Raw genomic sequence first — 26,435 nt, forward strand, 5'->3', positions numbered from 1 at the left:
TGTAGTATCGAAAGCTCTACTTTAGTGTTCAGCCAGCAGTTGCTAGTGACAGATCTAAAAAATAGTTTAATATGCAAAAAAAGTCTTCAAGCTTTTCAGTTTTTAATTTTGCCATTTTTGTTGTTCAGCCTTGTACAAGAGATGAAAATAGATGGGAAGGGTTTCCTGTTACTGTTGAGACAGTAGTGAGGATAACTGTATTGTCACACAGTTATGGGAAACATAGAAAATTTTTTTTTTTTTTTTTGGTCCCCTGTAGCAGGGCATACATTTGCATGTCAATTATTGCTTCTTAATTTTGAATTAAAAATAATAGGCTTCTAGTATTGTATCTCCTTTTTGGTCTGATTTAGAGAATATTACTTCTTGTAAAGATTTAAGAAACCCTTGTTTAATTTATCTTGCTCTGGTGGTCACTTTCATTATTTTAAAAAATAGTGGTGGTGTTCAGTTTCTTACAGCTGTTGCTTCATATTAGCAATGATTTTATTAAAGGATAATAAAGGAAAATGTAAAATGTTATTTTTATTTGCATTAGTCTAAATCATCCGAAAACCAGAAAAACATGTTGTAATGTAACCTGATCTTTAAAACCAGGGCCCAGAAGTGTCACCTGGCTACCCTGGCAAAATGGGGTGTTCTAGGAATTACTGTAAATAAACTTGCACAGTGATGAAAGATCTTCCATACTTGACTTGGAATTTGTCATTTACCCTTATAAGCTCTCTGGTGTAAACACACAAGTAATATGCTCTTTAAAGTATAACTTGGAGTATGACCATGGCACCATATTTAAGGCTGGCATGCTCTCCAAAGCAATGTATGGACTGATACAGGCTACCTAGCTTGCTGTATGAGTGCCTAATAGAATATAAGTACATTTTAAAATACCAGAGAATACGCATTTCAGTATGCACTTCAGGCATGCTGTGGTTTTTACTTGTTCTGTCTCCTGTCCCTGCCCTGCTAACATACAGGAGGAATAATCGACCTAGGATGGTTGCTGCCTTAGTTTTTCCTTAGCATTTTCTTGATATTTGGACATCATCTGTGTGGTACAGGAAGGTGTATAGCTTTAAAAATCAAGACCTATAAATAGCTTCCAAAATGGCTCTTTATGATGTGTCTTCAGAGACAGTGTCTGCTTATGGTATATCCCTGAAGGCTCACATGGAGTTCTGCAGTGGTTTAAACTTGTGTTAATGTTAAATAAAAATAATTGAATGTTAGGTTACTGTGGTAGGAGTTACCAACTTACAGAACACAAGTGCCTTGTTATCCCTACTTCCACAGAAAAACAGCTTTCTGCAGGCGTTGCATATGCACCTTGCCTTCATGTCGGGATCTTTTTTGACAAACTGCAACTGCTTGCCAGCAGTGGATGCCTGCAAGTTTGGCGAAGCTGTAGGAATTCAGCTGTCCACCATGGCAGGAAGCTTCAGTCTTCACTCATGCCTCTTCAGATACTGAAATTAGTCAACCATGAGCTGGTTTTTATGGTGAAACCACGATTATTTTTTTCCAGTGCCTATGGAATTACTTGTCTATGCCATATGAATGTGTTTAATGGGGCGGATGGTCGCTCACAATGGGCTGAGGGGAGAAGGAAACATGGCTGTACCTCTCTGACATCAGGCTAAGGGGTCCTGCAACAAAACATGTTTTGTGTTTCGCCCTGTTTAGAAGATGCTGTCTTTTTGAACTGGTAATATTTGTAAGTGTTTAGATACTTGAGAAAATATCCTTTAATGCTTACTTGGACCATCCTAATTTTACTTTGAGGATTTAAACTGGTGCCTGAATTTCTGTTTTAATTGCCCCAGCTAACTCAGTGGTGCTCAAAACTTTCAAGTTACCAGTTTCTATAAAATAGCAGAGTGGCAGACTTCCTCAGAAATATGCACAAATCCTAGCTAGAGATATATATGTATATATACACACAGCTAGGATTTGTAGCCATGTTTTCTTAAACTTCTTTTGTAGATATGCAACCACAGAGATATTCAGGGACCGCAAGCTGATGTTTATTTTTTTCCAGTCTTGTTTGTAGAACACTTAAAAAGCTTATTTTAAGTAGGTGGCTTTCTCCAGTTATTCCAACTTGAAGAAAGATGTGTTTGGCTTTGGCCAGCCACTGATTTCATGAAATACTACAATCTGACTTAGTGCTTAGGTGCTTCAGTGGAACCAGTCCTGTAAATGTAAATATTTTAAACCAAATTTTATCTTCAAAGATGTATGGTTTTTTTCCCAAGTATCTCAAAGACAAAAAAGGCTAAAAGGTAACCAGTGCTTTTGTCAAGAAGTAACCTTGTCATGTCTTTACCTGCAGCTGAGTGGTTCTCAAAGACTTGGGGCTCTTGTTTCTGACAAGTGCTTGGAAGTTGATCCCTTAGTCAAACAGATTATGTTGCTGAGTAACCGGTAAAGCCTAGTTCTCCTGCCCAAGATTAGGCCATAGTTTCAAGTTGCAAAGAAGTGGGCAGCAATATGAGTTTTAGCTCTTCCCCTACTGCCTTGTGTGTTTTCTCCCTTGGTCTGTATTGGCAAGCACAACGGAAGAAGGACGTACTGTGAAGTGGATTGGGGAACTGACCCAGTGTGAGAAGTAAAACTTCTTTTATAGACACTTGTGGGGGGTTTCTTGTTTGTTTGCAGGGTTTTTTGCAGTCAGGAATCTCCTTTTGCCATATGCCTGGCTGTGTGCAAGATCTGCACCCTTTATCACACCATGAGACCTGTCACATCTGATTCTCTGAAGCATACCAAAGCTTAGGGGGAGATCTAATGTTACAGGTGACTTGAGTGCTTGTTGACGTGAGGAAATGTGTTCTGACTGACGTACCATAGTAGTATACTGCTGTCTGTTCCTGGTATGAACACTTTAGCTGAAGAATAAAACAAAGTGCTTTAAATAGCCAGAGGAAGGTACTCATTCTGAATGACTATAACAACATGTTAGCCCAATATGCAAATTTCATGTGAAATAAAAGTTATAGAAAACTAGAATTTTAGTTGCAAGTTAAAGCAAAACTTCTGAAAAAGGCTGATGTTTTTCTCACTATTGCCTTATAGCCTTAAAATCAGAAGATCTGAAAGGAAAAAATCATTTGCAGATCTGATTTTGGAGTGTTATAAAAATGTATGCATATATATCTTTCTTCTTCAGAATGTCAGTATAAAGTTGCACTGATTGATGTCTAAGCAGCATGCTGCTGCTTTGAAAAGGGATCTTTACTTGAAGTTGGGAGGATATTTCAGACTTTATTTAATATGTTGTATAGACAGAACCCCGTTTTCTGGGTTGCTTTCAAGATGCTGTGCTCAAGTTAATGAGCATTAGGATTAATGTACTGCTAGTTGTTATGCCATTTCTCTGCTGCTCTGCCAGTTCCTGTTCATTGAGACTAAATCTTCTTTTTAACCTCCGTCATAGCTGGGTACTGCTTTTCAGTCTCTTGTCTGTAAAGTACTTTGCTAGAGGCTCTTGGATTGGCTTAGGCTGATCTGAAATTGGGTAGATGCAGTCATGCCTTTCTGCCCCTGTTTGTGCAGTGCTGCCCCTTGTATGGCTGCATACTGATCAGTGTTGAGTGTGCCCAGGCTGAAAACGAAGCTTTAATGGTACAAGCTAGTTTTCAGCCAGATCAGCTTCCTGAACTCATTGTGCCAGTGTAAGGGAGAAAGTAAAGATGTTGCAGCCTTGACTTTAATTAGCCTTTAAAAAGCTGTCAAGTCTGATCCCAAGGTTTTTTACTACTCTACAATAACTTTGTGCACCTTACATCTCCAGGTTAAAAAAAGTAATTTTGAAAAGGATTGCAGTAAAGAACGAGGAATACAAGCAATCACTCTATGGAGGATATTTTCAGGAAGGCAGAAGTATGTTCCTTACTAACTGCTACCTGTGTGGCATTGCTATGGCAAGTTGTAAATCTCTGTTGCATTGTTCAACTTTCTGGAGTCCAAAAAGAGACAATGGCATTCTAGGACAAGGGTACCATGGTAAGCTATAGGGGAACTGAGAAACTGTTTCAGAACTACTGAAATGAGGCAGTGATTCTTAAAATAGCAAAAAGTGTTAAAGGAAATCTCTAACTACAGTAGCAGGTTGATGTGCTCTGAGATATGTGCTTTTGCCTAAAAATTCATACAGTGAATCCTGCAAACATAACCCAGGGGTTGTAAGAGGTGCTTTTCCTTGCTCCTCAATGTTTCTGTGTTGTAGCATTCAAAGTAGTTTCCCAGTACTTTTAAGGAAGCTCCTGAGCTGAAAACAATTGGAGGTTGGAAGTGTTAGGGAGTAATAAAATATTTCCTGCTCGTATTCTTCCCTGAGCATCTGCTTATGGCCATTTTTAAACAAATAAGGGCTTGAATGACCCTTTTAGCTGTATTTGGATTAAACCATCTTTATGACTCTTTCAGGTGCTTGTAACTTTGGCAGACCAACCATGTAGGCTGAAGTTTCCATATTGGGTGTGCTAGGTTAGATTATATTAACCTACATCAAAGTGGGTCCTGTTTTTTTCTCAGAATAGTGTTGGATTCCCCCCCCACCCTTAATGTTTCTGATGCCTGTGAGAATATGCAGTACATCTGTTCTCTCTAACAGCATTTTGACACTTTGTTTTGTACCTGAGAGGTACCTCTTGCTGCCTTTACGATCATTCCTATACTCTGACCAGTTTAAAGCTTCTGAAACGGTTCACATGTACTCACCTTCGTAGAGCTTGGGAGCTAAATCCGATGTCTTCCATGCACCTGCCTTCTCTTTTCCTTCTCTGTGCAGTGTTTAGTCATACACCTGAGCAATGCGGTGCTCTTTGCAACTGAGCTACACATGCTCAGTGGCCTTTTGTGGGTGAGGGCTTGATTCCATTCCTCTTAAAAGGAACAACTTTCAGCTGCCAGTTTTACTATTAAAAAAGGCAAACTTGGCTATCTCCATCAGGTAATTCAAACAGCAAATTGGACATAGCTAGTGGATTAGTGGGGGTGATTGTGGAGAAAAATGGGGTGTGCGGTGGGGAAGAGAGGAATATATGTGATTAGGCTAGGAGGAGACAGCTTACAAAGACATTTAATGACAAATAATTTCTGTGGAACTGGAGTGGTACCTTTTCAACTGTAAGTTCATTTTTCCTTGCAAGTAATACATCTGCTATGGAAAAATTCCTGTCTTGCGGTTAGTTTATAGAGGCTTCTGCTGCTATTGCTTCATTATTTCAAGTTGTGGATGACTTTGCTCTGAAGTCAGAAGAATCCAGCTGTGGGGGTTTGTTCTGTCTAGCAAGTTTCAACCTTAACTTTGTGTCGTGGTTTAACCCCAGCTGGCAACTGAGCAGCACACAGCTGCTCACTCGCTCCCCCCTGGTGGGATGGGGGAGAGAATCGGAAGAGTAAAAGCGAGAAAACTCGTGGGTTGAGATAAAGACAGTTTAATAGGTAAAACAAAAGCCATACATGCAAGCAAAGCAAACCAAGGAATCGATTCGCTACTTCCCATCGGCAGGCAGGTGTTCAGCCATCTCCAGGAAAGCAGGGCGCCGTCACTGCCAACACATTTCCCCCGCCGCCCCCTTTCCTCCTTCTTCCCCCAGCTTTATATGCTGAGCGTCATATGGTATGGGATATCCCTTTGGTCAGTTGGGGTCAGCTGTCCCGGCTGTGTCCCATTCCAACTTCTTGTGCACCCCCAGCCTCCTCGCTGGTGGGGTGGCATGAGAGGCAGAAAAGGCCTTGACTCTGTGAGCACTGCTCAGCAGTAATGAAAACATCCCTGTGTTATCAACACTGTTTTCAGCACAAATCCAAAGCAGAGCCCCATCCTGGCTACTATGATGAAAATTTACTCTATCCGAGCCAAAGCCAGCACACCTTGCTTTTTTTTTTAAGCTGATTTTTTAGTAAAATTAATTTTTGTAAGCTATAATGCCCTACAGTTAAGGAATGTAGAAAGGAATGATATTTTCTGTAACTGTAAGTTATTTTCTACCTCTTTGAGTGCTTGATATGAAAAAAAATATAAAGAGGAATAGCTTTTGGTTGTAATTTGTATTACTCTGAGCTGTTGCCATTTTAGTCTTCTGGAATACATGGCTGCTAACTGTTTCACAAGTTTCTTTTGATGTGAGAAGACTAAATAGGCCAAATTTTTGGCATCTTTCTCTAGAAATTTTCAGTTGTTTGTCTTCAGGATTAGCATTTATAGTGAGCAAGTCCCATGATGCCACATGCTCTGTAATTACCTTTGGCCTTTTGGTTAACCATATCTTGGTTAAGCATATCGATAGGTGCTTATTACAAGTAGGCTGGCTAGCAGTTTCTCCTCTTCACTGCACAAAAAGGTCATTTCTATTCCTAGACTTGAAAACAAGGTAAAAACTTGGCTAGTAAGACTTAGTGGAAGAATTTTTCTTTTTCTCCTCTTAGCTGAATTTTGCAGCTTTACTTCCTCACTTGGCAGCATTGTGGAAAATAATACCTTTACCTTAGTCTTTGGAGTAAGATAAACTTGACAGTATAACTAGGCAAGCAGATTTGATGCCATTACTCTGCACTTTGGAAATCTTTTGAACAAGAGTCATCAACAGTAAGGCTTTATCAGAGACATGAGAAAGGCAGTGATGGCTAGCAATCTCATTTCTTTCTCTGCATTCAGGCATATGGGATACAGATTTCTCTGCGTAAGAAGTACTTTTGTTGTTTTCTTCTGAACCTAATGAGGTTACGATGTGAAATTTGGTGTGCATAGGCCAGAAAAAATGTAGGTGTGTGAGATTCTGCAGTCTTGTTTTTTAGTAGACTACTGTAATCTGTGTGAACATGAACCTCCTCAGGAACGACTGGATGTCCAGGAGACCTAGATCTCTATTCTCCTGGTTTGCTTATCTTATATTAAGGGAAGATGAATTGCCGGCTTTTTGCTGCTGATTTTGCACCTCTTTTGGCATGTGATAAGTGCATTGTCAACCAACCACAGCTTTTTGGTGTCGTCTTTTTTAAGTGATCTTCTATTTACAGCCTAGTCATTCAGGTACTGTGGAATGTGTTTTCTGGCCACTTACAGATGGAAACACCTGAAAACTACATCCATTACATGGAAAAAAAAACAACACACCAAAACCAAAAACGTGCAAGTGAGTGCAAGATTGCTTGCTACCATAACTGAAGGAATCTATGTGGAGTGCCTTTCAGCCTTACCGCACAATCTTGTAATTGCTAGCTATCAGCTCTTGGCCTTTGTAGAAATTGATTACCACCGAGTACATTTTCGCTAGCATACTGCAGGATGGCTGCCTCATGCCCAAGTGGCAAATGTTAATGTTACTGGGTGGAAAAAATTGTGCATCTGAAGGTCTCGGGGATATACCTTAGTGTGGTCCCTTTGGATTCAGACTGTAAAAGCAGTGGGATCACAAGAGAATAAAGCATAGAGAGAAAGATGCTTGAGAAAATGCTTCAGTTCCAGGGTTAGTGCAGACTTGGATTGCTGCCAAAATGAACTCCCAGGCTGTAACGCTGAGGACTTTATTGTATGTATAGCTGTAAAGCCTATCCACCAGCGCTGATGTATTTTAATGTTGATTGCTTGCTAGATGTATTTGTTTCTGCTTTTTAGAAGGGTAATTTAAAGCTAATATACAAACCTAGCTCAATAGACTATTGATCAGGTTAGCAGTAGTTGACTGCTATGTATAAAGGCATAAAAAATTCCTGCCTTTATGCTACACTGCCAGAAACAGCAACCTGATTTATCCCTTAATAGTAATTAAGAATTTTATGTCTAGCCTTAACTAAACAATGAATGCTGATTAAAACCATTCTACCAAGCTGGGAATGATTTAATGTGATATAATCATCCTTTTGTTCATCATTGTTGCTAGCTTCCACATGACTGCAGTGAGTGCTGGTTTCATCAGCAGAAAATAATGTGTAATGCTTATGTCTGGAATCCCACAAGTGAATTCATAACTTGATTTTTACAACTGCTTTTCAAGCATTGCCGACATGGTGGTTCTTTTGTAGTGATATTGATGCTCCACCTACATGTTCAAAAACTTTCTAAACCTACATTTAGTAGAGCTGTGTACCCTCTGGGAATCTTTTGTTAATATAAAAGAATCCTAGGAAACTAAAACCTTTGGTTGTGCAGATCAAGTTGAGACACATTTGTGTCTAACCTTGTTGCCTTTGCTGACTATTGCTAGGTTTTTAGATAGCTGAATAAAATATTTGAGTTGACTGACAATGTGAACATTTAGATCAGATGCTAAGAATGACTCTGTACTAAATGAGGTCTCTGCTGTGTTCCTCATTTAGCGTAGGAAAAATTTTGGGGAAATTAGTACAGTGGAGAACCCTTCAGAGTAAGACAAATCTTGACTGCTAATAAACATTACAGGAAGAAAATATCTGTCAGATAAGGCTTTTCTAGGTGCACCTCAGTATGCACACGTGTTGTTGCATTCGCAAAGGCATGCAGTCATCTTAATTATGCTCCCCAGTTCCTGTAGGTGAACGTACACCATATTTCCATGAGTGCAAAAGGGGCGTAGTATAAGTGATAAGCATTTCCTCGTTGCCCTCATCAGGGAATCATTTTCTTACTTAATCCAACAGGAGATGAGTTTAAAGGCCATAAAGGTAGTTGGTGAGGACTGGACTGTCGCTTCAGTCATCTGGCACCACTCAACACTTCAACCTTTAGACTGAGGTTCTTGTGGCTAGTCTTTTAATTGCTTTTAAAGATTTGCACACTGACCCTGTCCCTTTGCTCACCACAGTTGTCTTTTGACTTCAGGGTAGGGCTTATGTTAAGTATTGCTAGAATATGAAGCATGTTACTACACAGATGATGGAGTGTGTCTTACTAATCAGGACATGTCTCCAATACAAGTTAAACTGTTTATTTCCATGTGGTCCTGAATCAAGGTCTTATTTTCATCAACTTCTGCTGCAAATTACTTTAAATGTGGGCATCCTAGTTTGTTGGACAGGTGGCTAAAATCCTCTCAGTTTTGAATATTATGAAGGACAGGTCCTATAGACAGTGGGTTTTAAATTGATATATATTCATTATATGACTAGGTTACAGAGTCAAATTAAGTGAAATTAAAATGTCTTGGAAAAAATTGTTCCTAAATTTAGAAAACATTCACAATTCAATCTGTTGCAGTTTTTCCTCGTACAGAAATGTTAGAAGAAACCAAATTGGACAAGGGCCAATGAAGTACTCTCCTTATAATTTAGTTATGCAATATTGTAAGCATGCCATGCTAACATAACACTTCAGTAACTGAAGAGAAGCTTGTCTAAGACTAAAAATCAGAAATATTTTCAGAAGTCCAGTTCTTTAGCCAAAAGGTGCCATTCCAGAAGAATTAGTTTAACTTCTGTATGACGAAAATGTCTTAATTTTCACACTTTACCATCTATATGACCCTAAGACTTACTCAGTATTGGAGAATATTGTTATTAGATTTTTGTTGTACATCTGCATTCCTGTGCATATTGTATTGTGTTTTTCACATTGTGTCTAAGCATCTGATGAAAGTACTTGTGCAAGGAGATTACAGTGACGTTGTCTTGACTTAGTGGTATTAAAAAAGACTGGATGTTAATAATTTCACCTTTTTTTTTTTTTTTTTCTTTCCCCACTTCTTAAAACTCCTGGTTGCCTATTATGCTTCATTTCTGAAGTTTGTAATCCATCTGACTAGGTGAATAAGTGCATTGATGAAAAAGTAGATACTACCAAGATTCTTGACTTGTGAGCTATATTTAACAGTCATTTGCAATTATTTATAGGTGCTGTTGGTAAGCAGTAGCCGATACCCAGATCAGTGGATCGTACCGGGTGGAGGAATGGAACCAGAAGAAGAGCCAGGTGGAGCAGCCGTCAGAGAGGTGTATGAAGAGGTAACAAAAACAAAACAAAAAAGTCCAGCTTCTTTCTGCTGCTGCTATCTTCAGATGGGAATGGAGGAAAGAGGGAACTCCACCTCCTTGATCCAGGATTTGACTGAGACTTCTGTGGTTGTGAAATTCAAAGAACTGCAGTTCTGTGTGTTAGAACTGGGGTATGGTGTGGTGAGGTGAACTAATTAGCTTGCTTCCCAGCACGCTTTCATTTCATAGCTAAATTTCTGTCTGCTTTTATAAACACTTACTGGAAGTGGAACTGTGACTTTATGCCAAATGACATATTATAGTAGTGTAGCATTTCTTTGTTTGTGCAGAGAATGTTTGACTCGCAGTGCTTCTAGAACAGACTGAAGGTGAACTAACTATTAATGTGTAGCTACATAAGAAAGAGAAATAAACAGACCTTTGAGGAGATTCCAAACTAAACGGATTAGAAACTGATGTATCTGAGCAGTTGAGAATTCAACAATAGAAAAGCCTTGTTAAGTACGTTTAAGGCTGTTTATCTATAAAGAAAGCACCATAGGTATAGTCTGCCTTCCTATCTCTGCCCCTACCTGTAGGTAAAATGGAGCTTTAAGTCTTGATGAATTTTAATGCAGTTTCCCACTCTAGTATAGTACTTAAATTTCAAATTCAAAATTCTTTTTTTTAACTTGCAATTTATTTTTCCTAGGCAAACTGTTAAAATATTAAATGTTACTTGAATATCTACCAGCCAGAGCTGTAAGCCAAATAAAACTTCAATAAAAATCAGTCACTTGATTTCACTAGAAATTATGCAATGCATAAGTGACCAGAGATCAACTCTTAATTATTTATATGGTACTTCTTAAATAGAAGGTATAAGGTTTTGCAGAAAGTGGATGCATCCTGGCACATGAGTGAACTACAGGATTTCTGCTAGTCTTAAACAGTTTTCTCATCCCGGTTTGACTACTACTATTCACAAAACACACTAATATTGTTGCTAATTAGTATGCATAATGATCTTTATATTAGCTGTGCTATCTAGTGGTTTAGCTTGCTTACCCTTAAGGCTGGTTCTGCTGGGTTGTAGAGGCTTGGGAACTTGATGTAAATGCAACTTGCACCAACTGCTGCTTATTTGGAATCAAAATGAGATCTTCTGTGAACTGTGATTCAGTGACCCTCCTCCCCTCTTACATGGGGAACAGCCTAGTTCAGTATTCAATGCTCTTAGCAGCTTTTGGGCAAGGTTCAAGCATAAATAAGCCTCACTGATGCAAAGTTATTCCAGACTTTCTGTCTGTGTCCAGTTTTGCTGGGGGAGCCAATTTCGAGCTGCACAAGACACTCAATAAGTGCTTGTGTATTTGTAAAAGTAAAGGAGGCAGCCACAAATTAGTCCATTTGAAAGGAGCAAAGATTTAGGATTCTAGGAATGACTCACCAAAGATTTAGGCTTCTAGGCAGGAGTAGCACCTCTGGGGAAAGGCCTGGCACTTCCCACTGTCACGAGTTGATGGGTGGGATTAAAAAGCACAGGACCACTGGTTCAGTGTTCTCGTGGACACTGGTAGTTTTACTCGCTGATCAGACCTGAGGCACAGTCCATGATGAGGGATAGTAAAATCTCATCTCCATGTCAAACTAGAGCTAACTGAACTGTAGTCATGTTTGGTTTTTTTCTTTGGTGGTGAAGAATGGATCATCTTAGGACGAGAGGAAATGGGCTCAAGCTGTGCCAGGGGAGGTTTAGGTTGGAAATTAGGAAAAATTTCTTTACGGAAAGGGTGGTCAAGAATTGGAACAGGCTGCTCAGAGAGGTGGTGGAGTCACCATCCCTGGAAGTGTTCAAAAAACGGGTAGATGTGGCACTTCAGGACATGGTTTAGTCTAGTCTACCCTTGATTGGCTTAGAGTAGACTTGGTAGTGTAGGTTAATGGTTGGACTGGATGATCTTAAAGGTCTTTTCCAACCTAAACAATTCTATGATTCTATTCTATGATCTTGAAAAGGGACCTGTCTGCAGTTAGCATGTTATCAAAGTTGCTGTGGGGGTTTGACCAACTATTGAAAGCTGCCCGAGTGGTCTGGCTTCCCAGCTTGCAGGGAATGCAGTGCTACATAGAAAGCTCTCGGGCTGACTTTGTAGCAAAGTAGTATAGCAGTGAGAGAAGTTGTGACCTGGGGGCTGATAACTAGTTTTCTACTACATATGGTTCTGCCCTGAGAATATTCTGAGGGACACTTCCAAGTCCTGGCTTTGCTGGAGCTCTGCTTGCAAATTTCTATAGTGGGTGCAGTGCATGGGCCATGAGTGTTGGAGAAGGTGAAGCTGGGATAGCTAAGGAATGGGTGTAGAATAGTACTGGATGATACATCATATATTATAAACTTTGTACAAATTTCTCTGTTAATGTAAAAGCCCAGTCAGAGCGTGCACACTGCCGAGACACTGTGAACTTCTCTGGTTCATACAGGTACCAAAATGTTAGTTACTTCTGAATGATCTTTTTTCCTTTGGATATGCTTTCACATCAGCAGGCACCAAAAAAAAAAAAAAGAGCAAATCAGAAAGTGAAAAATAGATAGGAGCACCTGCTGTTACGATGTGAAGCAGTCCTTCCACAGCTCAGTTTCATTCTTGCCCTCATTTCTTTCTCAGGGCAAAGCAAAAGGCTTTCCCATACATTATGGTGGTTCTGGTCAAGAATTGCAGTACTCAGCAACCCTAGGCTGTTTTGAATCCTGAAGACAGAGGCCAGCCTCATACACTCATACACAGAGGTCTCTTTTGATCGTGTTTTTTCAAGTGCTATCACACAAAGTGAATCTTAAAACCAGCTACATGTAAACGTAATTTAGGCAAATGCTTTGATTACCTTTCAGCGTATTGTATGGTAAGCTGTTCTGTAGCTGCTTAGAATATATGTGTTGTCATCAAAATTTCAGTAAGAGGCTTCATGATAGAAAAGCTGAATGTTGTAAATGATTCAAAATGCCAACATTATCAGTGTTTATATACCATGAGAGAAACTGTTTCTAAAGGTAGAGAACCCAGCAAATACAAAGCTCAGGTGGTGCTAGCACAGGGGCATTTTGCTCAGAAGTTAAACCAGTTTTCACTCACTGTTACTACAGTGGCTATGCTTGGTTTTTTGTTGGTTTTTTTTTTTTTGTAAATGATGTTCTGGAGTAAGACACAAACTGTCAGCCTTGTTCAGCTCTGAGCTGTGCTTGCAAATGCATAAAGATTTTTCAAAGGCTAGGAGCTTTAATAACCAAAAATCATTTGGTGACACTTATTATACAGCTTCAGAGTTTCTGGGGTTTGATAGCTTGTGTAGCTGATGAACGTTAAAAGCTCATGCCTTAAAGTAAAATATTCTTAAGCTACAGGCTGAATCTTGTGTGCTGCCGTGACACTGCAAAGCACCATTTTTAAAGAAAAGTCAAGAGTGGTATTCAGACTTGAGCCATGGAAATTCATACTAACCTTTCTAGAGATGGATGTCCTTTCTATTTTTATACTAAGGTCAATGTCACCTGGCAAGCTGGTTACAGTACAGTGAAGTGAACTGTTAAGAGTTTTGTGAATGAATAAACTTCAAAGGAGGTACACTGTGGCACTGGTTTGAACTGTGTTTCTTCAGTATTGGGTCATGCACAAACTAAGCATTGGTTTCCATTAATTTGTAAAAAGGAGAAATTGGTAGTGAGAGTTATAATGTCATTTATTAATAGTAGGAGTGCTAATAGTTCACAATATGATAGCCCACTGGCTCTAAATATCCCTCACTTCCCCACCAACAGTAGTGTATTTTAAATCTTTGTTTTAAAATGCAAGCAAAGATCTTTGTAGTCAAATCTATATGCACTGCAGTTGTTCCATAGTCTGCCTGTGTGCATGACTTATCCTTAAGTTCTGTTCATGTTAGTGATTTGGGGTTTTACCTCTACTAAATGTTTTGTATGAATTTCATTTGTCTGCCATTTCATAGGTTACAGTAATTAAGATAACCTGGCAAGTCCATTGGGTACAACCAGTTTTTACAAACCTGAAAGTAGAATACCAAAATGAAGTTACAGTATAAAGCAATCCCGGAAAGGTATTAAACCTCGTCTAAATGAGGAGCTACTCTGTTAATGAATTTGGAGCTTTGTCTTTAATTGGGTAGCATGAAAGATGGAAATAAAAGTTGTTTGCACATACGGTGTTTGAAGAGAAGTGTGACACAAATAATAAGGGTGGCAAGCCGATGATGTCCAGCCTCTTAAATAGAAGGAGCACCCTCCCACTCCCTTTTCTTCCTCCATGTCACCAAAAACTGAGACTGTTGCTTGTTTGTGCTTAGTAGTATATTGAAATGCCTACCAAAAAATATGCAATTCCTCCCAGACCTTTGTGAATATAGCTTCTGAGAAGAAGAGGCTGATCCTGAAGGTTAATCTGCTGCAACAGTGAAAATGGCAGTAATATTACCTAAGACCTCTCGTAGGAAATAGAGGAATCTGCTCCAGTGAGCGTCTAATATTTGAAAAATGATTGAGTGTTACAGACTAGGACCAGGTAGATAATTTTAAAAAATAAATCAATACAACACCCTTTCAGCTGAAAGATTGAGGCAGGTACAGTGAAACCCTTTGGGTTTTATAAGAGTATGCAAGAAAGGGCAGGAATAGTCTTGCACTCTGCCTTCAGGAGTGTAGCCATTAAAGTACTATCCAACAGATCCCACAGTTAAAAATAACTCAAATCTTTCAGATTTTAAGCAACTTTCTGCCCTGGTAGACTGTTAGCCTAAAAATTAAACTGCAGCATGACTCTTGCTCCACCTACAGGAAACAAAAGGCAAGTCTGACTGCACATCGAGATTGCAGTATGCCTGGAGCTGCCAACAGTGGATGACCTCCAGGCCAGAAAGATTATGCAGTGGACAGTTTTCCCTTTTGTGGTTGGATTTAGACTAATACTAAAATATATGCATAAATTCAGATTTGAGACCTTATCTACAAACTACTCATAGACTTCCTTAGGGAATCATTCTGGGTGGGGGGGTGTAGCACTTAATTCAACAGCTTGTCTGTCAAAAGAAATGCTCGTTTTTTCAGTCTAAAGTTTGGAAGAAAAGCCTGTTTTACACACTTATGGTAGCCTATAGGATTCTGTTTACTTAAAGAACTGTATTTTAACAGCCGTGGGTACATAAAGGCCAAAGGAAGAAAGATATTTTTATTAGAGACAAAATGGTTCAAAGTCTAGAACTTAACCAGTGTGTTGGATTAGAAGTTTACAATTGGGAAAGTGGGAACTTTATTTGACTTTCTGGGAAAAAGCCGAAGCATTTCTTGGTCCTCTAGCACTTAATTTTGACACATTTTGAAGGAACTACATTGATAAGAACTTGGAGGAAATATTTTTGTTAGCAAAAGCACTTAAATCACTGTCAAGTTGATGGTACTTCTTAAACTATGAAGATGATTCAGTTGAATATATTACTTTCAGAGAAAAATCATGAGACTCCAATTACCACCTTTTTATACTTTTGGGTATAGAGGTTTTCAAAAGATGCTACTGTCTGCAGGAATGATGCTGCATTTTGGAAGCGCATATGTTTGCATAGAGAGTAACTAGACATCAGTGACAGTAATCACATTTACATAGCAACATCTGGTTACACAAAAGCTTCACTATAAGCTTTGGGGAAATTTTACACTTAATGTAATGGAGTGCTTCTAATTGTTTCATTCAGAATTACTCAGCTAAGAGTATTTGTTTAAACCACTGATTTGCTTGGAGGGACAACAGAGAAGCTGTTAAGTAAATTCTACTTAGAGTAACATTGATGATAAATTCACATTGGGACTATGGGCTACTAATAAGTTGAAAAAACTTCTCGATGAAAGCTATTCAGTACTGGTAAACTTACCTGGTTGTGGTCTTTGTGCTGTGTGTTGGGTATCAGTAAATTGTCAGACTCCCACTTAGCAGTTCAGAGAAGCCCTCCTGCATCTATTGATGGTGAGTTTCTTTGTCTTTCAACAGTCCTGTTGCCATAGACCTGCCTTTAAGAAATATCTGTAATGTAAATAAGGCCTTGGCTAAGACTTTTTAAAGAGTTATAAAATCTTGAAAGTTTTTTGGCTTAGGGGGCATGTTGGTTGGGGTTTGGGTGGTGGGCAGCTGTTTGGGTTTGGGGTGAGGGGGAGTAATTTTTTTCCTCCCTCTGGTGGAGCATAGTCCCCTTTAGAGCAGTTCCTTGGTACTTGGAAGAGCTTTTCTTAATGTTTGAGAAACCTGCAGAGTCTGTACTGGGCTCTCTGTCATGCTATTAAGCCATATCTTTAAGGATATTAAATAACCTTGTTCTTTGCTGCAACTTTAGGGAAGAACTGAAGAAATTACAAAACTTGTGCAGCTAAAACTGCACACTTGCACACCTGATGTATTAAAAAGAGACTAATCCCACAGATTCATGTTGTTATTTTTGATGGAATAGGATGATGGGAAATTGCCTTTTTTAGTTGTTCAGTTTGTCACAAAGTAGAAATCTTAAAGGATACAGTGATTCCTAGATAGTGCTGCATGAGAAGAAAGGCAAAAATTGGGAACAGCAGCATAAGCTTGTAGCCTTTTAGGATCTGCTTGTCTGTCTTTAAAAGATACTGTAATGTTAAGGAAATCGGGACTGATGAGTAAAACTTAAACATTTATTCAGCATGTGTTCCTTTAGACTAATAAATGCTTTTTCATTACCCAATGTAAAGCAGTCTTTAGTGCCTGTTGTGGCATAGCTGACCCTTTCAGACCAAAATAAGCTCTGTTACTTTCATAATTAATGTGCTGCCTAATCACTTATCCAGCAGGTCCAGTTATGTATTTCAGCTTCATGAGCTCTAACAGGTATCTCTGTCATCACAGCAGACAACCAGAAGAATATTGTATGTGGTTTTGCATTAACTTTAGGTCTAGCTCTTGCTCTAAATAAGCAAAATGCTTGTTGAGTTGCCTGGGCTGCGATCAGACTTCCTTCATCAAAACTGCCTAATAAATAACACCAGCCATCTGCTTTTTTTAAAAAGACACACACACAAAACATTCACTTGTAAGATCTTGATTAGACTTATTGCTAAAGCCTGCCCAGTTGTCTGTCAGAGTTGCACATTAAAATGTAATTAAGATCCATATGGTCCTTTATAAAAAGACATAAGACATCAGTAACTTTCTTTGGTTAAAGCTGGAAACAAAGACTGAAGGCTAGAAAATGTCACTGAGAAGCTGAGAACACTGAGAAGCCCTATTTTAAATATCGGTTATACAAGAAGATGAAAAAAACCTAAATATGGCTTTGTCTACCAGTAGACTACATATGCTTTTATGTCTCGGGCATATGGACTGAGATTTGTTTAGAATAAATGGATGATCGTAAACTACTTCTGTTGGAAGAGGCATTATATATTACTTTTGGAAAAACAAACCCCAGAGTCTTGTTAGAATATAATGACCACCTTAACTGTATTGATAAAAATTACTAAGCACAGGCTGATACATACAGGGGTTGTTTTAAGAAGTTGGAGTAAAATTCTGAATTTAAAGCCCTTTGTAACATTACTAACTAGAAAAAGAATTAAAAACTGTAGAGAATTGGGGATGTAAATTTGGTTTTAAGTTTACATGCCAAAAGCTACACTTTTATATGAAAACTAGTGTACATGAAGTCATGCTGCAAGATCCACCCAGTAACCTACAGTTTAATTTGTTGTTGTGTTTTGAAGACTTGGACTTAAGTTTCTGTGTAAAATAGCAATGGAGTTTTAATGATTCCTTCTCTAGATTTATTATACTACTTTAAATTATCTCTTGTCCTATCTACTTCCTCGGATTATTTCAGTATTTGATGTCATTTGTCTCTTTAATGAAATACAGTACACAAAGAACATGGGAAGTAAACCAGTATTTTGGTCTGGATGGAAAACCTGAATGATTTATGCTTTCTTTGATCTACTCATTAGGACAACAACCTTTTGTGCTCTAATACTCTTAAGTACTCTAAAACTAGAAACTCCAGAAGCAATGCAGCACTGTCTAATTAAAACTCATGTCAAAACACTTGCTTAAGTAACCCTAATAAGGAGGAGTATGCTGATGTAGGAGGCTGGTACTGATATTTTAGGTTTTGAAGTTAAAAAGCACGTTAACACTTCTTCTGTTTGTTTTGTAGGCTGGAGTAAAGGGAAAGCTAGGCAGACTGCTTGGGATATTTGAGGTGAGATATTTCTTTTACCTTTTAAAACCAATGTTCATTTTTGTTGGGTTTTTTTTTTTGTGAGAGTTGATAAACTACAACATCAGACTTCACTTCTTAAGTATTAGCTACCTATAATTTTGCAATGCTACTGGAAATGCTACATTAGACAGGTGATTTCCTTTAGTTGTTACATGATGTGTGAAGATTTGAATAGGAAGATTTCAAAGTACTTGGAACTTTCCTGGAAAGATTAAATTAGTACCTGGACAACAGCTAGAATTAAAAAAAAAAAAGTGAAACCAACATTGATAGATCTAGAATTTCTGAAATATCACACATGCCTTTTGGGGGGCCCTATTTTGACTTTTCCTCTCTGATTAGATTTTGCTGAAGTAACTTGTCAAACACCTAAATTGATAGGTCTGTATATGAAGTATCTCATTATGGCTTTGAATCACTAAGCAGGCTTGGGATAACAGATAAACATAGCCTTTAGCAATACTATGTAGTTCAAAACTTGTATTTCGTAGTGTAAACATCAGACTCTGAACTACTGTGACAGCACAAGGATGCATGCTAGATGTAACTCTGTTTTAGTGTTGGCATTGCCCACTTCTGCTTAGGTTCCAGACAGGAGTAGACTGTAGAAATGTAGGTGTGAGTCTTCAGATCGTAATACATCCAGTGTTATTATGTTGTGCTGTATGATGGGTGAGAGTGGAAGTCCCTTAGTCTAGCAGTTAGGTATGAATCTTCACAGCTTAATTATAAAACCAACTTTCAGAGGCAGTGTATTCCTGATAGGGATTTCCTGTGTGAAATACTTCTTAGTCGTGTATGACTAGTTGATACAGTGCTAAAGGTGTTCCCATTGTGAAGTATGGAAACCATGACAAAATTAGAGTTCCTGTGTGTAGTCAGTAGCACTCACTCTTTTTCTGATTTGTTTTGGGTTTATGATGCACCTGGATGGTCCTACACATTAAAAACTTGTGTTTTAACTCGGCTGGTTAGTCTACAGGAGTATTCTGTATTTCCCAGCTCAGACAAAAAAAAGATGGGATACCTATCATCTTGTTGCCTTAAAACAGGGGCTGCAGGGGATGATGATTCTTTGGTAATTCAGCTGTATGTTCTTCTCAAGCCATCTACCACCATCTAGACAGAGGAGATAAAAAAAATCTGTGTTGAGTGGCACTTTCCTAGGTTACTTCTAACTCAAATCAAGGCCCTACTTCAGTTTCACAACACGGCCCCACAAACACTTGTTAATACCATTGAGGGGGCCACACGTTGCGACCTGGGGATGGAACTAAGAGAAGATGGAAATTATACTGCTGCTGAGTCCTCGTATTCTAGAACTACAGCCAGAAGGGGTACATGTTACAGATGTATTTACTCCATTTAATAGTGATATTGACAAAGAACTGTCTTGGAGTACTTCTGTTTCCTAGTAAAGCACAACAGTTTAAAACTATATTAAGCTTGTAGTGAAACAGAGTTAAGTAGGAGGGGTTATTGGCACAAGGATAAAACCATCTGTAAGGGGAGCTAGGGCATAGCATCTCTTGGTTCTTAATATAGTTGTAATTGTAGATGGTCCTGGGTTTTCTAGGAGCTCAGTTCTTTTCCAAGGGGCAGCATGGTTTGATTAGTCGGGCAGCACCTTCAACAGCGTGCCGCTAGCCTGCTTTGGAGCTAGCAGGGAGTAGTGTCTACACAGACCTCACGTGGACTGGCTGCGGCATAGCGACCCTGCCCTGAGCAGACTACCTCCGTCCGTCTCTGTATTTGACTTGCCTTGTTCAAAAAGTGTGTGCTTTTTAAATAGGTGGTTAGTGCTGCGAACATGGCAAACCCATCAAGTGAACAGATGGTAATGATTTTTGCATTTGTCATGATTGCAAACATAGGCTATTTAATTTGTCTCACTTACTGAGTGAAACTTTATAGCCAGCATTGCATAGATGATCTGGCCACATGATGCAGTGGGTTCCATCTTGCAAAGGTTTTTTGAATAACCTTTCATCTACGAACATGAGTTGTGGAAACAGTTTTAGCAAATGCGCTCTACTGTGGTAACTTGTAACATACGTAAAAGATAAGTAATGGGCAGTACTAGTGGACAACTGCTAATATTAAAATGGATGACCGAGAACATAGTTTGGTCCCAACTTCATGATCTTCAAATTTGCTTTGTTTTGGGTTTTTGGTGTGTGGTTTGTTGGTCATCTGTGTGTCCGTCCGTTCCACCCCCCCCCCCCCCCCAGCCTAGTAAAAGAGAATAGCTGTCTTTTCAAATAAAACTTCATTTTTCCCATCCTTTTGGGCCTGCTCAGTACAGATGTTTATTTAATGAAAATAAAAGCCAGGTCTTGCTGGCAAGTATCCTTCAGAGGTAAGTAATTTCTAATCTTATAGTTGTGGTAAGTCTGTAAATTATTTTTTGCTGAGAATTAAAACGTCTACTTCTAATATTCAAGCAGAACCAGGATCGGAAGCATAGGACATACGTTTATGTTCTTACTGTGACGGAAATACTGGAAGACTGGGAGGATTCAGTTAATATAGGTAAACCTATTTTCTGCCCTCATGTACTATACTTAAAATGTATTAAGCAAACTTCTTTCATTTCTTGAAACAATTCATATAATCCTGGGAGGAATACTAATTCTGTTCTATGAACTGAAATTACTGGAAATTGTGATGCTGTTCTTCCACACTTTCGTACACTTATAACTGGGGTTGCTTCCAACATACTGTGTTACTCTTATGTTCGGGTATTCTAAGTATTACAATGGAATAAATTTCATTATTAGTTGCTGATATAGATCTTAACTTTTTTTTTTAAAGCCAAATATTATACTGACCAATTCTTTTTTCCTTAAAAAGTAGAATGTTTTGCTGTCTGTTACTCTAGGGTGTTTTTGAAAGTGTATTTGGAAAAAAAAAAGTTTGGAAAGTTTTGATGAGGTTCTTTTTCTCCTGATTCTCCTGGGGGAAAAAAATCACTAGTATTTACTTTCACCTTAGCCTAATTTTTCAGCAGTGATAGTGCTGACCTTAAGAGGTGTTTATTCCTATATATACATCTATGTCATGCAGATACCTGTCATGCAGTTTAGTTACATTAACATCCTTTGTGGTGATGTATGGATTTTCCACTTTGAATTTAATTAGGTAAACATCAACTGGTTTTGTCCTTAAGTTTAAAAAAAAAAAAAAAAAAAAAAAAGCTTAGTTCATTCAGTGTATTTGTCCAGCTGAAGTTTTAGTTAACTAAAAATTGGTATAAAAAAATTACATCCTACCTTGACTGGTTATGCTTTGCCCTTTTCAGGGGGTGGCGCTTTAGGAGCGTTAACGTTCTTAAACGTAGCACTATTGATCTGTCAGTAAATGGCATGTAACTGTAAGGGTAGTTTCAAAACTGTGCTCAGTTTTTTTCAGGTGGAGAGAGAATGTTTTGTTTCTGATACTATCGAGTTGTGGGGAGTGCACCCTCTTAATTGTATGTCCGGTTCCCTGTGTAGCAACACTGATCAGTGGTCCATTACTTAAGAGGACCAATATTGGCGGGGTGGGATTGTTTGGAGGGGTTTTTTTGTACCTGGAACCGCACAGGGCGCGTGAGGACAGTACTGGTCTGCTCCTGCTTAGTGCCAAGCTGCGGGGTAGAGGGGAGCATCCAGCCCTGGGGCTACTGCCGGCTTCCTTCTGGAGAGCGCTGCTGGCAGTGGGATGCTAGCTGGGTGGACAGTCCTGGGGTGGGGGGGGAGGCACATACCTTGGTCTTAAACAAGCAGTTTATAGATGTCTTAAGCATGCAGATGTTCAAGCGTAGTACCTGTAACACTGTAAAACCAAATGAAAAATACAATTAATCCCACTTTTAACAATACTGTCCTTGACCTTGTCTGTAAGTATTTTCAGAGGCCTCTAATTTTAAAGGACTGACTTGCATAAGAAAGATGGTCCTAGAACTGTCTCACTAAGATAAGTCTTAGAACTTATCTAAACGTATCTCTGGTATAAGATATATTATTTTTCAAAACTTACGGCTAACCTCAGTAACTCCATACAGAGATATGTTTTGAGTATGGAACGCTGCTTTCTAAATCAGACCAAGCCTCCTTTTTCTGTAACTTCATGCATGCATGTTCATTCTGCAGCTTGGTTTTCTGCTAGGTATGACAATGTGGGAAGGCAGTATGAAGTCCTTCAAATAATAATAACCTTTTCTGTAAGGACTAGATGTGGCTTTTGGAGCATATGAAGAGTCGTATGAGCTTCTGCCCAGTATCTGCTTCAAGACAGTTATCTGAAAAGCTTTATTATGAACTGCATTTCAGTAAGCTTGAGTGAATCTCTTGTGTTCATCAGTTCTTTCAAGGTCTTTTCACTCTCTGTCTTTTGCTTGACAACTCGAACTTCTAAAGTAAAAGAAATGAGAAAAAGTGAATGATCAGATAGCCACAAATGGTGCTGTTACAAATTTGTAACTCTGTTTTTGTGGATTGTACTCATTCAGGAAGGAAAAGAGAATGGTTTAAAGTAGAAGATGCCATCAAGGTCCTTCAGTGTCACAAGCCTGTTCATGCAGAGTACTTGGAAAAACTGAAACTGAGCTGTTCACCCACTAATGGAAACTCTGTGGTCCCCCCTCTTCCAGATAATAACTCCTTATATGTCACTTCTGCACAGACTTCTGGGTTGCCCTCTACTGTGAGATAAACATTTGGATTACCTTTTTATTCATGCCATCACAAGGGGAGACATCTGTGATCACGTGTAGGCATCTGTATAACTGTCAATTCTAAGTAAAATATGTGAATGTGTCATAATGTCAAATTTATTTGAACATGTTTTTCCTTTTTAACAATGTAAAATAGTATTTCAGCAAACCAAAGCCATATATGGATTTTTTTTTAAGATGCCTTAATAGGCCATTTTAAAAAAAAAAAGAAAGAAACTTGAGTATATAAATTTCCATATCTGCTAAAATAAAATATGCATCTCAGTGGTGTTCAGCTTATTTAAGACTTGTCAAGTTTTAGTCAGTAGTTCCGCAAGAGTACTTGCTTAGAAAAAAGCTTGAGCAAATAGTCTTATACTAAACTCTTACTTGGTATCCACAGATGAAGCGCTAAGATAGTAAGGTGGCAGTATTTGGGTAAATGGGTGTGTTGAAGGCAGAGAAGCGCAAGTGTGACTACAGTAAAGCACTAAACCACATTCAGCCTGTCGAGAGCAAAGGATACCAACACTAAGCACTGCTTGCCTCAGTTATCCAAAAGGTTGCCTTGTCCTATGCAATCTTCATGTAATGTATAACTAAAGCAAGAACAATAACCTTGTCTTGCAACTACCAAAACTATCCCCTATACTTTTGTTTCCTCACTTGGTCAGCTGATGAACTTTCAGAAGACTTACATGAAAAGCATTGTAGATCCCTCTTCCCCCACTTTTTGTCCTTTTAGTATTTTGATACATGTTTTGTTCATGGTGTAATTACACTTCAGGTTCCAAAAACTTTGAATCTTCAATGAGAAGCATCTTATGTAGTGTTCCTGCAGTCTGTCGTAATTTAAAAACGTTTAGAGGAAAGTAAGACTTACCCAAGGGGCACCCTTAGGTTAGAGAGCTGTCAGTTAGCAAGCATGTGTTGAAGTGTCTTGCCCAGCAGGAGCCAGTAGCGGTACCTCCTGGGCTTGGAGGCAGGTGGGTTGATACTTACACTAGTGGAGAAATGATATTCCTTTGTCTTATTCAGAAGGTGTGATGAAAGCCCCAATTTTAAGTTAATTCTCAAATACTTTGGTTTTACTGTTTTACCATTGATTGCTATAGCTTCTTGAATTAAAAGCTGGCCTCTTGATAAAAACTTAGTCAGAATAAATGAGGTACAGCTGCCAACTTCCCTGTTCTTAATTATTTTGTCCTCTTTTTCAGCCAAAAAGATGAAAACTAAATCCACTGTCGGTCTTAATCTTTTTACCATAGGATTACTCTCTCTCTGTGTATGTGTGTGTGTATGGCTTCTTCTACAAGAACACAATGTAATTCATATGACTATCCTAATTCTGAATTTTTTCTAGGATCTAAACCCAACTGTACCTCCTCTATAGCCAGCCAAAACAGAGGTTGAGGTAGACCATGACCTCACATGTGAAGCTTATTCTGGGTAAAGCTCATTCTCTTACACAACATTTGAACCTTTGTAAATAGTCCAACTAGTAAATAGTGAGTGTAAAATGGAAAATAAATGTAATTTAAACCTTTTGTTACTCAATACACAAATGGTTAACTTCTACTTTTTTAACACAAATTGTGTAAAATGCTGCTATAAATTAAACTTTTTTGTGCTGTTACACTTTTTTAGGAAAAAATGTTGTTGCCACAAGTTACTCCTTAGAAAACCAATCTTGTGCCATATGTAAATGCAGTGAAACTAGGGAGACAGATGATGTGATCTCTTAATGCTGCTCTCTTTGAAGAGGCATAAATACTACTGACAAGAGGCATGAGCCACAAAGCTGAAGACTTCTGAAATGTTGGGTAGGATGCTGCTTTCCATCCCCGTATCTCCTATTCCAGGTCGCTTCCAGAACTGGGAAGAACACCCAGCTCTGTTCGGGTGCACCTGAAGGTGGATGCATTGCCAAGAGCTTATCCAGCCTTTCAGTCACCAGGTGGCGGGCTGGGGAAGGGCTGTTGGTTTTTCAGTAATGCATGCAAACGTACGTGTACTTTACGCCGAACCTAATCCAGATTGGGACACCATTTGCTCAGCTCACTTCTTTAAACTGAATGGTCTAGCAAAAGCACTGTTTTGCCAGGTGAAACAGAAGAAGGTGGAGTTGAGCGTGTTGAAGGATGTCTAATCTTTGTTAAAATCATACCCACAGTGTGTAAGGGTACCTCTGGCTCTAACGCTGCCTTTAAAGGAGTGAATCATTTAGCTCCCTTTTTTGATCACTTTGATGCTCACTTTTTTTGTTCAGTAGTCATTTTAACACTTTAAATTGAGCAAATTTGTACAGGCTTTCTTGTAACAAGATTATATAGAATCTGTGAAAGCTAAAACAAGAATCCAGAGTTTGAGTTCTTATTCATAAAAAAAATGCTTCTGTCTCCGTTTCAGATTCTTGGAATGAAACCAATCCAAGCTTGTATGAGATTTAGTGGTAATGCATGATCTTATTTTGTAACTCTTGAATTATGTATTTGATAATAATGTAAAAATGTACAGTATTGCTGTTGCTAACAAACGCAGAATTGATTGCCTATAAATATTTTGGTTATTTTTTGGTCACACACATTTGAGCTGTTCAGTAGTGCTAGACAGGTTGGGGTTTTTTTAAACAGCATTCATTGTATAAATCTCTTCAGTCTCTATGCAACCTTCGGAATGAAACTCTATTGCTTAGTTTGACTTCTACTCCCTTTTAAAGATAAATGTTCTGTGAATTGTAAAGGTAAATTGAAAACACTTCAGTTATGCTACAGGAACAGCTGTAGTAAGGCAGCAGTATGGCTTCAGTCCTAATGAAATCTGACACTGAACTTCAACAGAAAGGGTCTGTGTAAAAATCAGAACAGGAAGGCTTAAGTTTTTTCTACTACCTGTCAATTTAAATGTAGAAGCATTTTGGTTTTACATGCATCTCTATTTAGGTGGGCTAAACCTATTTCATACAGAGCAGCTTTGGGATTTTTCTCATGCCATAAATTCTATACAATGTATCCAGATTTGGTTCTCCAGAGGAGAAAGAGAAGAGATGGGCTGTCATCTGCAATTTTCAAAAAGTCCAGTTTGTACTGCTGCTTTTCCTGGCTGTTAGGTTTTGAGATTATCATGAGTTAGATTATGGTGGTATCAAATAGAAATAGCCTTAAAGTTTAAAGTCATATAGAGCCAGAATTAAATGAAATGGATGTGCTTTTAAACACCGCAAGAAATGCTGAGGTACTGCAGAGAGGCTGTTAAAGTGAAAAATCTTATCTTGGTGCTTACTGCACCCCTGACTTAGCCTAGCATTGGTTTGTTAACAATGTGCTGTGAAAAAAACCTGAGAGGCAAACACTTGGTTTACTTACCAACATGGTTTGTGAAGCAAAAACTGAAGGGAAGGGGGTGGGAGGGTGGGGCAAATGAAGTTGTAAACATTTTGACCTGCTTGCATGGATTTTCTTTAAAGATTGATGTAAGAATTTTGACTTTTTATATTTGAGAAATACCAGAATAAAATCTAAATTAGTCCTGTGGATTATGTAGTCATACCATT

At 38.6% G+C, this 26,435-nt stretch overlaps 1 protein-coding gene across 4 annotated transcripts in view; it reads left to right on the top strand.

Annotated features, from left to right (window-relative positions):
• Positions 1 to 26,275, top strand: part of NUDT4 (nudix hydrolase 4) — a 31,131-nt gene extending 4,856 nt beyond the window's left edge. Inside the window, exons 2-6 of one of the 4 annotated variants that reach the window (XR_012830995.1) lie at positions 9,814 to 9,924; positions 18,121 to 18,165; positions 20,631 to 20,718; positions 22,679 to 22,938; positions 24,246 to 26,275. Coding sequence is in view for 2 of the 4 variants with exons in the window: in XM_075708732.1 (XP_075564847.1) it covers positions 9,814 to 9,924; positions 18,121 to 18,165; positions 20,631 to 20,718; positions 22,679 to 22,881 (447 nt within the window). In the remaining 2 variants the exon portion in view is untranslated. Of the gene's footprint in view, positions 1 to 9,813; positions 9,925 to 18,120; positions 18,166 to 20,630; positions 20,719 to 22,678 lie in introns of all 4 variants that reach the window. The other 3 variants (XR_012830994.1, XM_075708732.1, XM_075708748.1) reach the window with 3 other exon arrangements.
• The last annotated feature ends 160 nt before the right edge of the window (positions 26,276 to 26,435 follow it).

Source organism: Pelecanus crispus, chromosome 1 (assembly GCF_030463565.1).
Source record: "Pelecanus crispus isolate bPelCri1 chromosome 1, bPelCri1.pri, whole genome shotgun sequence".
In the NCBI taxonomy this organism is placed as follows: Eukaryota; Metazoa; Chordata; class Aves; order Pelecaniformes; family Pelecanidae; genus Pelecanus; species Pelecanus crispus.